The following is a 12,776-nucleotide window of genomic DNA, read 5'->3' on the forward strand; positions in this document are numbered from 1 at the left end:
TGCTTGTCAGCTGTTTGACCGTAACCAGTTGAACATGTCCCTTGGTGGCTGATGGTATGCGAATCTCTGATCACGAGCAGAAGTAATGGGGGAGCATTATAGCTGTATGTTGAGAGGAATTCTTCGGGGTTTGAATAATTGACTTCTGGAAACATGGGTGTTTCATTCGACATCCTTAAGCAACTCTTGTTCAGGGACCTTTTGAATGGTTTGGGCCACTCGACCTGAAGAAAATTCTAAGTCCCACCTGCAAGGTCATGCATTATTTATCTTGATATGAAATCACGAAATCACCATGTCATGCACATATGGTTGTGATGTATATGCCTGGTGTACCCTTATCAGGCCCTTATCATGATGGGTATATTGGGCTTCGTATATTTGATCCCAGTGTCACATTGATGGCATGCGCTGCTCTCTCTCACTCAATAATAATAATCCTTTCTACTATAGGCACAAGGCTAGAAATTTTTTGTAGGGGTGGGGCTTAGTTGATTACTTGACCTCAATGCACAACTGCTACTTATTTTATTGACCCTGAAAGGTAAAGTTGACCTCTGCAGCATTTGAACTCAGATCATAAACAGCTAAAAGGAGAATGTCACTAAGCAATTTTTTGACATGCTAATGGTCCTGCAAGCTTGCCACCTTGATAATAATAACAATAACAATAATTTCAAATTTTGGCACAAAGTCAGCAAGTTAGGGAGAGCGAGTTAGTTGATTACATGAATCCCCGGTATTCAGCTGATACTTATTTTATCAACCCTGAAAGGAAGAATGGCAAAGCTGACCTCGGCAGAATTTGAACTCAGAACATAAAGACAGACAAAACGCCACTAAGCATATTGTCTGGCATGCTAACGATTCTGCTAGCTTGCTGCCTTCTAAATAGTAATAACAATTCTTTCTAATTTTGGCACAAGGCCAGCAATTAAGGGGAGGGTTTTAGTCAATTACAAGTTATCCCAGTTCTCAACTGGTACTTATTTTATCAACCCTGAAAGGACGAAAGACAAAGTTTGCCTCAGCAGAATTTCAACTCAAACTATAAAGAGCCAGAAGAAATGCCATTAAATATTTTGTCTGATATCCTAACGCTTCTCCAAGCTTGTCACCTTAACAACAATAACAGCAGTAGCAACAACAACAATAATAATCCTACAAGGCCAGCAACTTTAAGCAGAAAGGGTCAGTTGGTTACCTCATCCCCAATACTTGATTGGGATTTAATTTATTGACCCCAAAGAGATGAAAAGAAAAGTTGACCTTGGTTAGATTTAACCCTTTAGTGTTCAGATTACCCTGTTAAAAGTAATACCTTTTCACTCAAATTGTTTTGAATTATTCCTGCATTATCTTATAGCTTCGAGGTTTCAATGATGTGATTGTTTATTTTTAGAATGTCAATGTAGGTTAGGTGTGAGAGGCTAGATATCGCCAGTTTGAATATAAAACATGTAGAATACCTGGGCCAGATATGGCTGGTTTAAACATTAAAGGGTTAAACTCAGAATGTAAAAAGCCAGACAGAAGAAATGCTGGTAAGCATTTTGTCTGGCACAGCAAAGATTCTGCTAGCTTGTTGCCATTTTAATAATCCTTTCAAATTTTGGTGCAAAGCTGGCAGTTTTAGTGGGAGTCTGGTTAATTGATTACATCGACCCCAGCGCTTTATTGACCACAAAGGGATGAAAAGTAAATTTGACTTCAGAAACAATGAAGATACATACATGAAAGAATGAATGAACTCATACAAACTTGAGAAAATGGATGTAAAAATTATGATTAAAAATAATAATTAGTAACTGATGCATAAATTAAGAATGACTTAAAAAAAAAAACTCACATTTATTTGGTTGATTCTCATAGGAGAAATCTGTATATTATCAATAATTGCGTTGACAATCCCTCGTTTAAAACTTTTCAGGTGCCTTTCAATTAATTGGGTGTGTTTGACTTGAAGAAAAATACATTAAAACATGGAGATTATGCACAATTTTCATGAAGGTTTTTAGAAGGTGAAAGCAGGTTTGTCTTGACTATTAGACTTGGGTTTCTGTACATATTTGGATTTAGAGAAGAAATATGAACTGCTCTGCTTGCTTGATACCACTGATCTTAGTAGGAACTCTTTAACTGAATTAATGTTAACCCAACTCTGGTTTTATTTTATATATATATATATATACATCAGTCAGTAAATGGTGGAGTTGTGTTAACCGCACGTGGAGAAATAATAGGAAAATAAAAAATAATAATAATAATAATAAGGCAGAATGCTAAACTGAAACCATATTTTAATATAGATGTGCATAAGGAGGATTAAAAAGGATTTCTAACCATCTTTCATTGCATGGCAAATTTTCAAGAAGAGGGGAAATGAAAATAATGTTTTTTACAAAAATATTTTAAAAAATAAATATACCACTATATGAGATCTCACGCCAGAAATTTGGACACCTTTTCCACATCTACTTAATGGAAAACTGGAAAAGATACTTAGATGATTGTTTCATCATATGGAAGGAATCCTATGAAAAACTTTTAGAATTTAAAACCATACTTAACAACATACATCCCAGCATTCAATTCACTATGGAATTCAGCAAACATCATCTCCCTTTTCTTGATCTCTTAATTATAAAAACACCTAATAAACAAATTACAACCGACATCTACCACAAACCTACAGATTCACAACAATACCTCCTATTCAGCTCATGCCACCCAAAACACACCAAGATAAATATCCCCTTCAATCTAGCTAAAAGAATTTGCACCATTGTCTCTGACCCAACCACTCGAGAAATACTCTTACAAGACCGCAAAAAAACCCACTATTACAACACCAATATCCGTCCAAACTCATAGACTTTGGAATAAAATGTGCCAAGGAACTTGACAAAAACACACTGAAAACCACCCAACACAGTAACACACCCAACCCCAAAATACTTCCATACATCTCCACCCACAACCCCAAAAATATCGAAGCATACACCACAATCAAACAAAACCTCCCCTTACTCACCACAGACCTGAAAATGAATAATATCATCAATACACACAAAGTCCTTAAATGCAAAAGGCAACACAAATCTTTGAAAAAACTCTTAACTAATGCCAAACTACACACACCACTTCCACCCCCATCAGTTAAAAAATGTGCACGCCCTAACTGTGGTACCTGCCCCTACCTATTTGAAGGCTCTGAATTTACCTTCAAACAAGGAAAAAGATTTAAAATCAAGACCAACTTCTCTTGTTCCTCTGGGAACCTCATTTATGTCCTCACATGTGCAGGTTGCCAACATAACTATATCCAGACAGACGAGCCTCCCCTTGTGTAGAAGAGTAGCAGTCCATAAAGAACAAATAAATCTTCCACAACACCGCCAAATTCCACTCAGTGGCCACATAGACTCTTGCGCCAAAAATAAAAACCCTAAATTCCTTATATTCCCTTTCTATCAATGTAAAGACAGAATCTCTACGCAAAAAAGAATCAACAAGGAGAATCTTTTTATAGAGAAATTCCAAATGCTTCTTAAGATACAAACTCCTCAGTGACCATATTCCCTTCTCTCACCTACCCATTGAAATACATATAAATTTACTTCTTGTTTCTCTAAGAACAGACATAAACTTCCTGTTGACAAAGAGTCTAGAACTCCAACTAAAGAGTATAAAACCCACAGAATTGTCTTCCCTTACACACACTTCCTGTTTCTTTCCTGTTTGGAGTATTATATCTTGATTCAAATATCTTTGCTGCTACGTCTGTGTGAGTTCTTTTACGTCTGTTATTGTGAGACATTTTTGTAACTGTTTGTTTAACAGTAGTTTTTCGCCCTACGGGGCAGGAAAATACCATTCATTTGGCGACAAGAATTTTTTCTGTTATTTTTGTCTTTTTGACAAAATGGCGACAGCCGAAAGCAACGCTCCCATTCAGGGAGAAAGTATGCCAAAGCAAAGTTTTTCTCAGGCTGTTGGTGGAAGCACCATTGAACTGAAAATTGTTAAAGAGAGTCTGTACGCGTTCAGGAAGTACATACAAAAGGTGGATGGTGAAACCAAATTGATTCCACCACCCGAGACTGTCAATGCACGAAAGGAAAAGATAGTAGTATACAAGGTATACAATATAAAAGAAAAAAAAATCACGGAGGTTCGTAACGAACTGGTCGAGAGGTGTCTGGCGCCAATATGGCCAAAGGTCCGCCACGTCAACCGCGGAGTACGAAGTGCAACGGTTGAGGTGCACTTCGACTCGGCTGAAGTGGCGAGGGAGGTCTCGACGGAGACGTTAAAAAACGATGTAATCATGTTGCTGCCCACTTACATGGGAAAAAGAACAGCACGGGTGACCATTGAGGACATTCCTTTCAGATACGACGTAATGTGGGCGGCAGCAGCCGTTATATTTGATGTCGAGGAGAAAATTAATATCCTAAGCATGAAGAAGAAGGAAGCGACCAGATGGAGAGGTCAGACGTTGGAAATTCTGGTCCAAGCTGAGAATAGCACATTCGAGAATTTGCCTGATAGGGTGTTTGTGGGGGAGGGGCATACCATCCGCGTGTCGGTGGAGGGACGTCGACCCAGATGTTTCAAGTGTGGGCAGAAGGGTCACGTCCGCTCGGCCTGTGTAAAAACAAAGCCAAACACCGTTAAAACGAGTGACGCCCCTCCTCCGAAAGCGGACGAGGAAGAAAAAGAAAAAGGCAAAGCAGTTACCATCGAAGTGGAGAGTGGAAACACTGTAGAAGGAAAAAAAGAGCAAGAAAAGGAACAAGAGAGAGAAAAAATAGTTGCCGTGGTGGAGAGCGAAACGGAAAAGATGGAGTTCCAAACTGCGAGCTACAAAAGGAAGAAACAACACGCGCCAGAGTCCCCTCCCCAAACAAAACAAAAAACCTCTGCACAGACAGAGGAAAAAAAAACAACTTCCCACCCTTACCCCGCTGGCACAATGCTGATAGGACAGAGGTTCAAGCCCCCCACCCCTCAACCTGCATTGAAAGGTGTTAAAAAAACAAAAAAATAGTGGCGATAAACACTAAAAATGAAAAAGTGGTGAAGTATATCAAAGCCCACCCAAGGGTAAGATATTTCAAGAGCGGCACAGAGGACGCTCAATACAGATATGCAAAGGTCTCGGAAGAAGACTTTGCAGAAAGACTGTTTCAAGAGCACGTTAGAAACAAACTGATAATTGACGTCTCTAACGACGTAAAAGAGGGCAGATTGATTGTCAGCCCGGCAGCCACCCCAAACCAGAGCCCGGTGGCAACCCCGAGAAAGAGCCCAGCAGAAACGGAAGGAGGAGGGGAGGTTGGCAAACAAAAAGTGCCATGCTCCCTCTCACAACCGTAAGTCCTCATTTTCTACCTTTATTTTTTCAATGATTAAGTTGGGTAGTTTAAATGTGCGTGGAATGGGGTCGAAATGGAAACAGGCTTGTTTTCTGCACGACCTCATTTCACATAGAATAGATGTGGCTGTAATAACCGAGTCCAAGATGAAGGGACCTGAAGCGTTCTCGCCCCTCCTCAATGGTTACGAGAAATTTATTTCTCTGAGCCAGAGGGGAGGTGCAGGCGTGGCAGTCCTCATCAAGAAAAACTTGGATTTGCAGATACGTACTGTCTTTCTGGACCCAGAAGGTAGGCTGGTCGTCCTAGATGTGACACACGAAAGTAAGCAGTCCTTCAGGTTGGTGGCTGTCTACGCTCCTAACGGACAGAGGCAATCGGATTTTTTTCGGAACCTGGAGTACTTTCTATTGACGTCTAAAACCATAGTTTTGTTAGGGGACTTCAACACTATTCTCGATGCGCGAGTTGATAGTGTAGGCTCCGCTGATAGGAAAGGAAATTCTTGCCTCAAAGGTCTACTAGAGAGCTTTAATCTAGTAGACCGTTACCGACTGGATGAGCCGAGCGTTCCACAGTGGACGTGGAGTAATAACGACGGCTCACGCAGATCGTATATAGATAGAATATTTGTTAAGGAAAGAGATAAGAATAGTTTTAGCTGTCCACATTTTTGCATTGTGCCTTACTCGGATCACAAACTTGTGACGTGTGAGGTGCATATAGATAAGTGTCATAGACAGGGACCCGGGTATTGGAAAATGAACAAGTCTATTTTGACTTGTGTAACTTTTCGTACCCGGATTAAGGAGTTAGTGCAGAGGGCATTATGTGGCACCATCATTAATAATAGATGGTGGCACGCCCTCAAGAGAGCCATACGACTTGAGTCCATTAGATTTAGCAATCAGCTAAGTTTAGATAGGACTAGAATAGAGGGTGACTTAGTCAGGAGTCTAGATGAGGCAATGGAATCTGGCACCGCATCCAGAGTGACGGCGGCGAGAACGGTCTTGTATCGTCACCTCAATGCCAAACACGAAGGATGCCGAGTCAGAGCTAAGTTACGCGCTGGGAAACGAGAAGGTATCAACGCAGCCAGATGGGCTCGCCATGTGGAGAGTCAGAAGGGCAAGAAGTCCTGCATTGGGTCTTTGACTGACGGGCAGGGACGCAAGATCTACGGACAGGAGGAGATGCAAAAGGCCCTTCACCAGCATTTTGCTCGGGTGTTCAGGGAGAGCGGTCCGCTTGAGCGTGGGGAGCCCTTAAGGGACTTCCTAGCTGGCGGGCCTCGACTCTCGGCGCGCGAGGCTGAATGCTGTGAAGGCCTGATCACTCCCGCGGAGGTAAGAGAGGTGCTGGCCGAGTGCGCTGGGGAAAAGTCTCCGGGACTGGATGGTCTGCCCTACGAGTTTTACCGAGCAATGCCGGACTTGTTTGGGGAGATTCTGGCAGGCGTCTATGCAAACTGGCAGCAGAATGGGAGAATTCCCAGTTCTGTAAGCCGGGGAGTTGTGACGCTGATACAGAAGGACCCAAGCAAGGGGGATAGCATTAGTAACTATAGGCCCATAACTCTACTCAACGTAGAGCTAAAGATTTTGGCCAAGGTGTTAGCTAAAAGGTTGACGGCGGTCGTGGAGAAGCTTGTCGGGAAGGCACAGACCTGTGCAATCCCAGGCAGGTTGATCCAGGACAATCTTCACCTTCTCCGCTACACCTTAGACAGGGTTGGGAAATTAGCTGGCAAAGGAGGGGCAGTGGTCCACTTAGACCAAAGTAAAGCATTCGATAGGGTCGACCATCGGTACCTGGAGGCCGTCCTCGAAGCGGCTGGGATAGGCCCGGGCCTTCGCAGATGGATCTCCGCTATGTACAGCGGCATTAAGTCCACCGTCCAGATAAACGGTTACCTAACGGAGCCGTTTTCGATCAGGCGGTCTGTTCGTCAAGGGTGCCCCTTGTCTCCGGTCCTGTATGTTTTGGCCCTGGAGCCATTGCTGCAGAGGCCGGAGAAGTTGGGTGGCAACCCTAATGAGATCGGATGCGGTAAGTTTACTTCTGCGTATGCGGACGACGTCACTCTCATCGTGTCTGAGGAAGCACAACTACCTCGAGTAGAAGATGCTCTCCGAAGATACGAAGCGGTGGCAGGAGCAAAAGTTAACAAGGCCAAGTCCATCGGTCTGCGCCTCGGCACCTGGAGGAACAGGCCGTTATCGTCCAGTGTCGTTGGACACTGGACAGATGGTCCTGTTAAGTTGCTTGGAGTCTGGTTCGGTTCAGACTCACAGATGGAGAAGAATTGGAGCGAGGTAGTAAACAAGGTGGAGGCCATAATCCGGAAGTGGTCCGGGCGGTCTCTGTCCTTGAAGGGTAGAGCGGAGGTGGTGCAGATGTTTATAGCATCTGTAATCACCTACCGCCTGTCCGTTGTGCCTTGCCCCGATTTTTGGCTAAACAAGCTGGTACGACTCCTCTTCCGCTTTTTGTGGAGGGGGGGAAAGCCACTTGTGAGGCGCTCCGTATACTGCCAGGAACCGCTAAAGGGTGGTTTGGGGATGCCCTGGCTAATGATGCGCAGACATGCGTTGAGGCTGAGACATCTCTGGTGCCACCTGGAGGGTGATAAGGTGTGGAGTCCGTTGGCGGAGGAGTTCTTGCCGCGACCGGCCTCGCTGGAACGATTTAAACCCGGTCTCATTAGAAGATGTAATCTGACTTTATGGCAGAAGGAGTGCCGTCAGGCACTCTGGTCTATCCACAAGACTGGCAAGGCTGGCTGCGGGAATACCACCTCGGTATTTTACAGACGGCTAGTGGAGGAGGGAAACGATGACGTCTTAGGAGGGGCTCTGGGGTTCGACGAGAACCAACTCGCCAACCTGTTTCGTAAGACCTTCAAGCCAGAGTACTTGGATAATTTCCAAAAATCTCTGACTTGGCAGAGTTACAGGAATGCTCTACCTGTTCGCGAAAAGTTATCCAGGCACGGTTTAGCAGTGCCACCGACATGTCCAAGATGCGAGCAGGACAGTGAAGCTGTCCAGCACGCTCTCGTACATTGTCGGCAGCTCTCCGGCTTGATGATTTACGTAGGACACGTGTTGTCGCATCTGGGACGAGTACAGCTGTCGGCTGAGTCTATGATAAAGATGATACTGCCAACTGGACTATCAAAGGAAGGTGAGGCTTGTTTTCTCTGTACGGTAGCAGTATTGAAAGAGTGTATATGGAGGACAAGAATGGAAGGTATCGTGACAGGGTCCTACATATCCGGCTCTGGATTGCTGTCCTACTTCAGATATCATCTGAAGAGCAAGATAGGGCTGGAAAATAGAACCCTGTCAGCGAAAGTATATGAACGGAGATGGAAGGAAGTAGTGAAAAAGGTGGGTGTAAGTCACCCAAACTAATCATTGAGAAAATAAAAGGCAAACTGCTGGGCCTTATAGGCTGCCGGGTTGAAAAACCCAATCTCCCTTTTTAATAGACATACATGTGTGTAGGTGTATGTGTGGGTATGTATGTGTGTGTGTATGAATGTATGTATATATGTGTATATATTTATATAGATATATATATGTGTGTGGGTATGTATGCATATGTATGTCTGAATATTCAAAAGGAAATAAAAGTAAGTCATCGTTATAAGAATTTTAAATTGTAAATTTTATATAAAGACATCGTAAAAATTTTTTAAAACTTATAAGAAATCATACATTTTGTATATCTGTTTGTATTGTTTTTGTATCAATCTGTGTATATAGATCCATAGTGATCATAATAAAAATTTTACACACTTCCTGTTTTGACACCACATTTCCTGTTTAACACATAAACTCTCAGCCTTTTTTAAACACAACACGATCCTTAATTCCATGCATCCTAATCTATCTAACAATTATCTACATGGATTACTATTGAACTTTAAAAACTCAAAGACAATATAATGTATTGGTATGTTTTTTTTTTTATATATTTTTTATATTTTTGTAAAAAACATTATTTTCAATTCCCCTCTTGTAAATTTGGCATGCAATGAAAGCCGGTTAGAAATCCTTTTTAATCCTCCTTATGCACATCTATATTAAAATATGCTTTCAGTTTAGCATTCTGCCTTATTATTATTATTATTATTATTATTATTATTTTTGTTTTCCTATATATATATATATATATATATATATATATATATATACACACACATTTATATGATGACTGCAGCTGCACGGTTGAAATGAATAAAAGAATATATGAGTCTCACAGAGGTGATGACAAGTGGCCAGGACTGTTGGTGATTTGTTGTGCTTTGAGAAGACACGCCAAGCTTAGTGGAGTTGTAGTTATGGCCAGTACTGGTGACATGTTATAGATACCTGTGCCAGTGACACATTAAAAGCACCTGGTACACTCTTTCGAGTGGTTGCCATAATAACTAAGCCAAAACAGAGTGGAACTGGTAAGCTGGAGAGCTGCACCAGACTCCAAATGAAAATGCTGATATATATATATATATATATATATATATATATATATATATATATAAAGAAGCTGGCATGGGTTAGACATTTTGCAGGAGTTGGCCAGCTGGAGAGCTGTCCAGACACCATTTGCTTGTTTTGATATTGTCTCTATAGCCGGATGCCCCTTCTAATGCCAACTACTTTACAGAATTTACTGGGTGCTTTTATGTGGCACCAGCACCAGAGTTTTTATGTGACATTGGCACAGGTGCTTTTATGCAGTACCAGCATCCATGAGTCTGAGATTTGGTTGTGACAAGGATATAGAGGACACGCCTGTATATAGGGGCAGCCACAATTTTACTTAGCTTGGTGTGTCCTTAAGCACAGCAAACTGTCAGAAATTTTGGACCCAATGTTTGGAGATCCTTTCTTACCATTTCATCCCACATCTTCCTGGGTCCTACTCCTTACACACGTTCTCTCTACAATTAGAGCTCAGCACTTCCTGATGTAGCTGTCCTCATCCATATGCATTCTATGACCTACCAGCACAGTCTTCTCTCTTGCACACTACATCTTATGCCTCCTATACCCAATTTTTCTCTCAAGTCACACTCTGACATTACCCATTCAGCAAGAGCATACTGGTTTCATTTCTTTCAAACCTCTGCATGTCCTCAATTGTCACTGCCCATGTCTGTCAGCCATGTAGCATAGCTGTTCATTCACAGGCATCATACAAACTGCCTTTCACCCTGAGGGAGAAGTCCTTTATTACCAACAAAGGTAGCAGTTCTCTGAATATTGCCTAGCCTGTTTTTATTCTAGCTAACTGTTACACTTTCAGAGCTTCCTCCTCCACTGCTAACTTGGTCACCTAAGTAATAGAAATTGTCTCCCACTTCTAAGGATTCCCCTCAACATTTGAGGGAGTCTATTTTCAGCGCATTCCTGGTGTTTAATGTATCATGCTCATCTGTCACACACAAAGACTACTTTCTCTGTTAATCTTCCTGTGATACAGCTGCACCTCTTATGTGACTGTAGCTTCCCCTGGTTACACTGTATGGAGTTTCTACCAACATCTTTTCTACATTCTGAGTAGGGCCATCTTCCCAAAGAGATCATTAATTTACCTTTGGTCATATTAAATTAACTCTAAGGTCCTTTGCTTTCAGACCTTGCTTCCACACCTGAAATTTCTTCTCTAGCTTTAATAATGATTCAGCTATAAGAACAAAGTCATCTGCATACAGGAGCTCCCAAGTCAGCCAGTCTTAAATTCTTTTGTTGTGGCCTGGCGGACTGTCATAAACAAGAAAGGGCTGAGAACTTGTTCCTAGTGGACTCCTACCTGTACGCAAAATTCCTTGCTATACCCACTGCAAAATTTACTACCAGCATCCCTGTACATAGCTTGGACAGCTCTCACCAACAACTATCTGTCCCTAGATTCCATATTACTCACTAGATAAGGGAGTGGGAGACCCTGTCAAAGGCTTTCTCAATGTCAACAAAAGCCAAATACAGAGGTATATTTTTGGCTGAATACATCTCCTGCAGGTGCCTCACCAGGAAGATAGCATTGGTAGTGCTTCTTCATGGCACAAAACCAAACTGCATCTCACCTAGGCTAAATCTCTTCCCAAGTCTAAGGTGTCACTTTTACCTTTCTAGCAGTTGACTATAATACTGTTACACCAGTTGTTTGGTCTCATTCTTAACTATACAGGTTGCTGATATTTTAAGCACCTCAGTGATGATTCCTATGGACCAGGGGCATTCTCTGTCTTAATATCCTTAATTGCTTTATTCACTAAAATGTATGTGTGTGGGGGGTATATGTTATATATATCCAAACACATAGTGTATCTATGAGGGGCTAATAAAATAGCATTCTGTGAAATATGAAATAGGAACACAAAAAAGTTTTGGCTACACATTTTAAAGTACATTTAGTTAATCCAAGAGTTCTTAACCTGACAAATACCAATCTCAAGGAAAATATATTAATGAAATAATTTTTTGCTGCTCCTGTATTTATTAATGAGTACGTGGTTGATTCCAGTGACCCCGACTGGCTCCTGTGCCGGTGGCATGTAAAAAGCACCTGCTACACTCTTGGAGTGGTTGGTGTTAGGAAGGGCATCCAGCTGTTCTACAGTCAAATCAGATTGGAGCCTGGTGTAGCCTACTGGCTTGCCAGTCCTCAGTCAAACCATCCAACCCATGCTAGCATGGAAAGTGGACGTTGAATGATGATGATATTGAAGACAATGGCGTTAGCATCCATTATAATTTTTCTTTCTTCACCATGGTGTTGAATAACATTAAAAAAAAGTGTAAACCACCTTAATTCTATTACCCATAGCAATTTTCCTGTCTCCACAGGACCTGCTTATAAACTCATGCTGTATGTTAGCCCAAATCTGAATCAACTGAAGGCAGTTAACCGTTTTGTTACCATATGTCTACTGAAATTTGAAAATGAAGAAGAATTTAGTAAAATAATTTTGCTGATGTTTGGAACAAATTAACATGAAATTTTGATGGAAGATTTTAATTTAGATCGCTTTAAACCAAAAAAATTATATTGTAGAATAAGGGCGTCTTTTTTAATATCATATTTCCATTGAAATACATTGTTTTTGTTTAAATTATTTTTTTTTAATTATGAAGAGTTTAGCAAAATAATTTTGTCAACATTTATCTTGCGTTTGGAACATAAATTAGTATGGAATTTTTGTTAGATTTTAATAGATCTGTTTAACCTTTTTGTTACCATATTTCTTTTGAAATACGTTACCTTTGTTTCAATTAATTTTAACCCTTTTGAGACACATGGTATGTTAGAATGTGTAGCCAAAAAGACCAAGATTTGTTTCTATTGAGATTCATCTACTAAAAGATGATCTCTGATTAG

At 41.4% G+C, this 12,776-nt stretch overlaps 2 protein-coding genes across 3 annotated transcripts in view; one reads left to right on the forward strand and one right to left on the reverse strand.

The window, feature by feature from the left end:
* The window catches only part of LOC106883691 (uncharacterized), a 58,971-nt gene extending 53,415 nt beyond the window's left edge, over positions 1 to 5,556 (forward strand). The window contains exon 3 of the mRNA XM_089340586.1: positions 1,931 to 5,556. Within this exon, the coding sequence (XP_089196712.1) occupies positions 3,926 to 5,053 (1,128 nt within the window). The 5' untranslated portion in view covers positions 1,931 to 3,925 and the 3' untranslated portion in view covers positions 5,054 to 5,556. The remainder of the gene's footprint in view (positions 1 to 1,930) is intronic.
* Positions 1 to 12,776, reverse strand: part of LOC106883599 (uncharacterized) — a 50,098-nt gene that overhangs the window by 7,669 nt on the left and 29,653 nt on the right. For both annotated transcript variants that reach the window (XM_052976002.2, XM_052976003.2), the window contains one exon: positions 1,850 to 1,959. In XM_052976002.2, coding sequence (XP_052831962.1) covers positions 1,850 to 1,959 — 110 coding nt within the window. The remainder of the gene's footprint in view (positions 1 to 1,849; positions 1,960 to 12,776) is intronic.

Source organism: Octopus bimaculoides, chromosome 23 (genome assembly GCF_046866305.1).
Source record: "Octopus bimaculoides isolate indiv1 chromosome 23, ASM4686630v1, whole genome shotgun sequence".
NCBI lineage: Eukaryota > Metazoa > Mollusca > Cephalopoda > Octopoda > Octopodidae > Octopus > Octopus bimaculoides.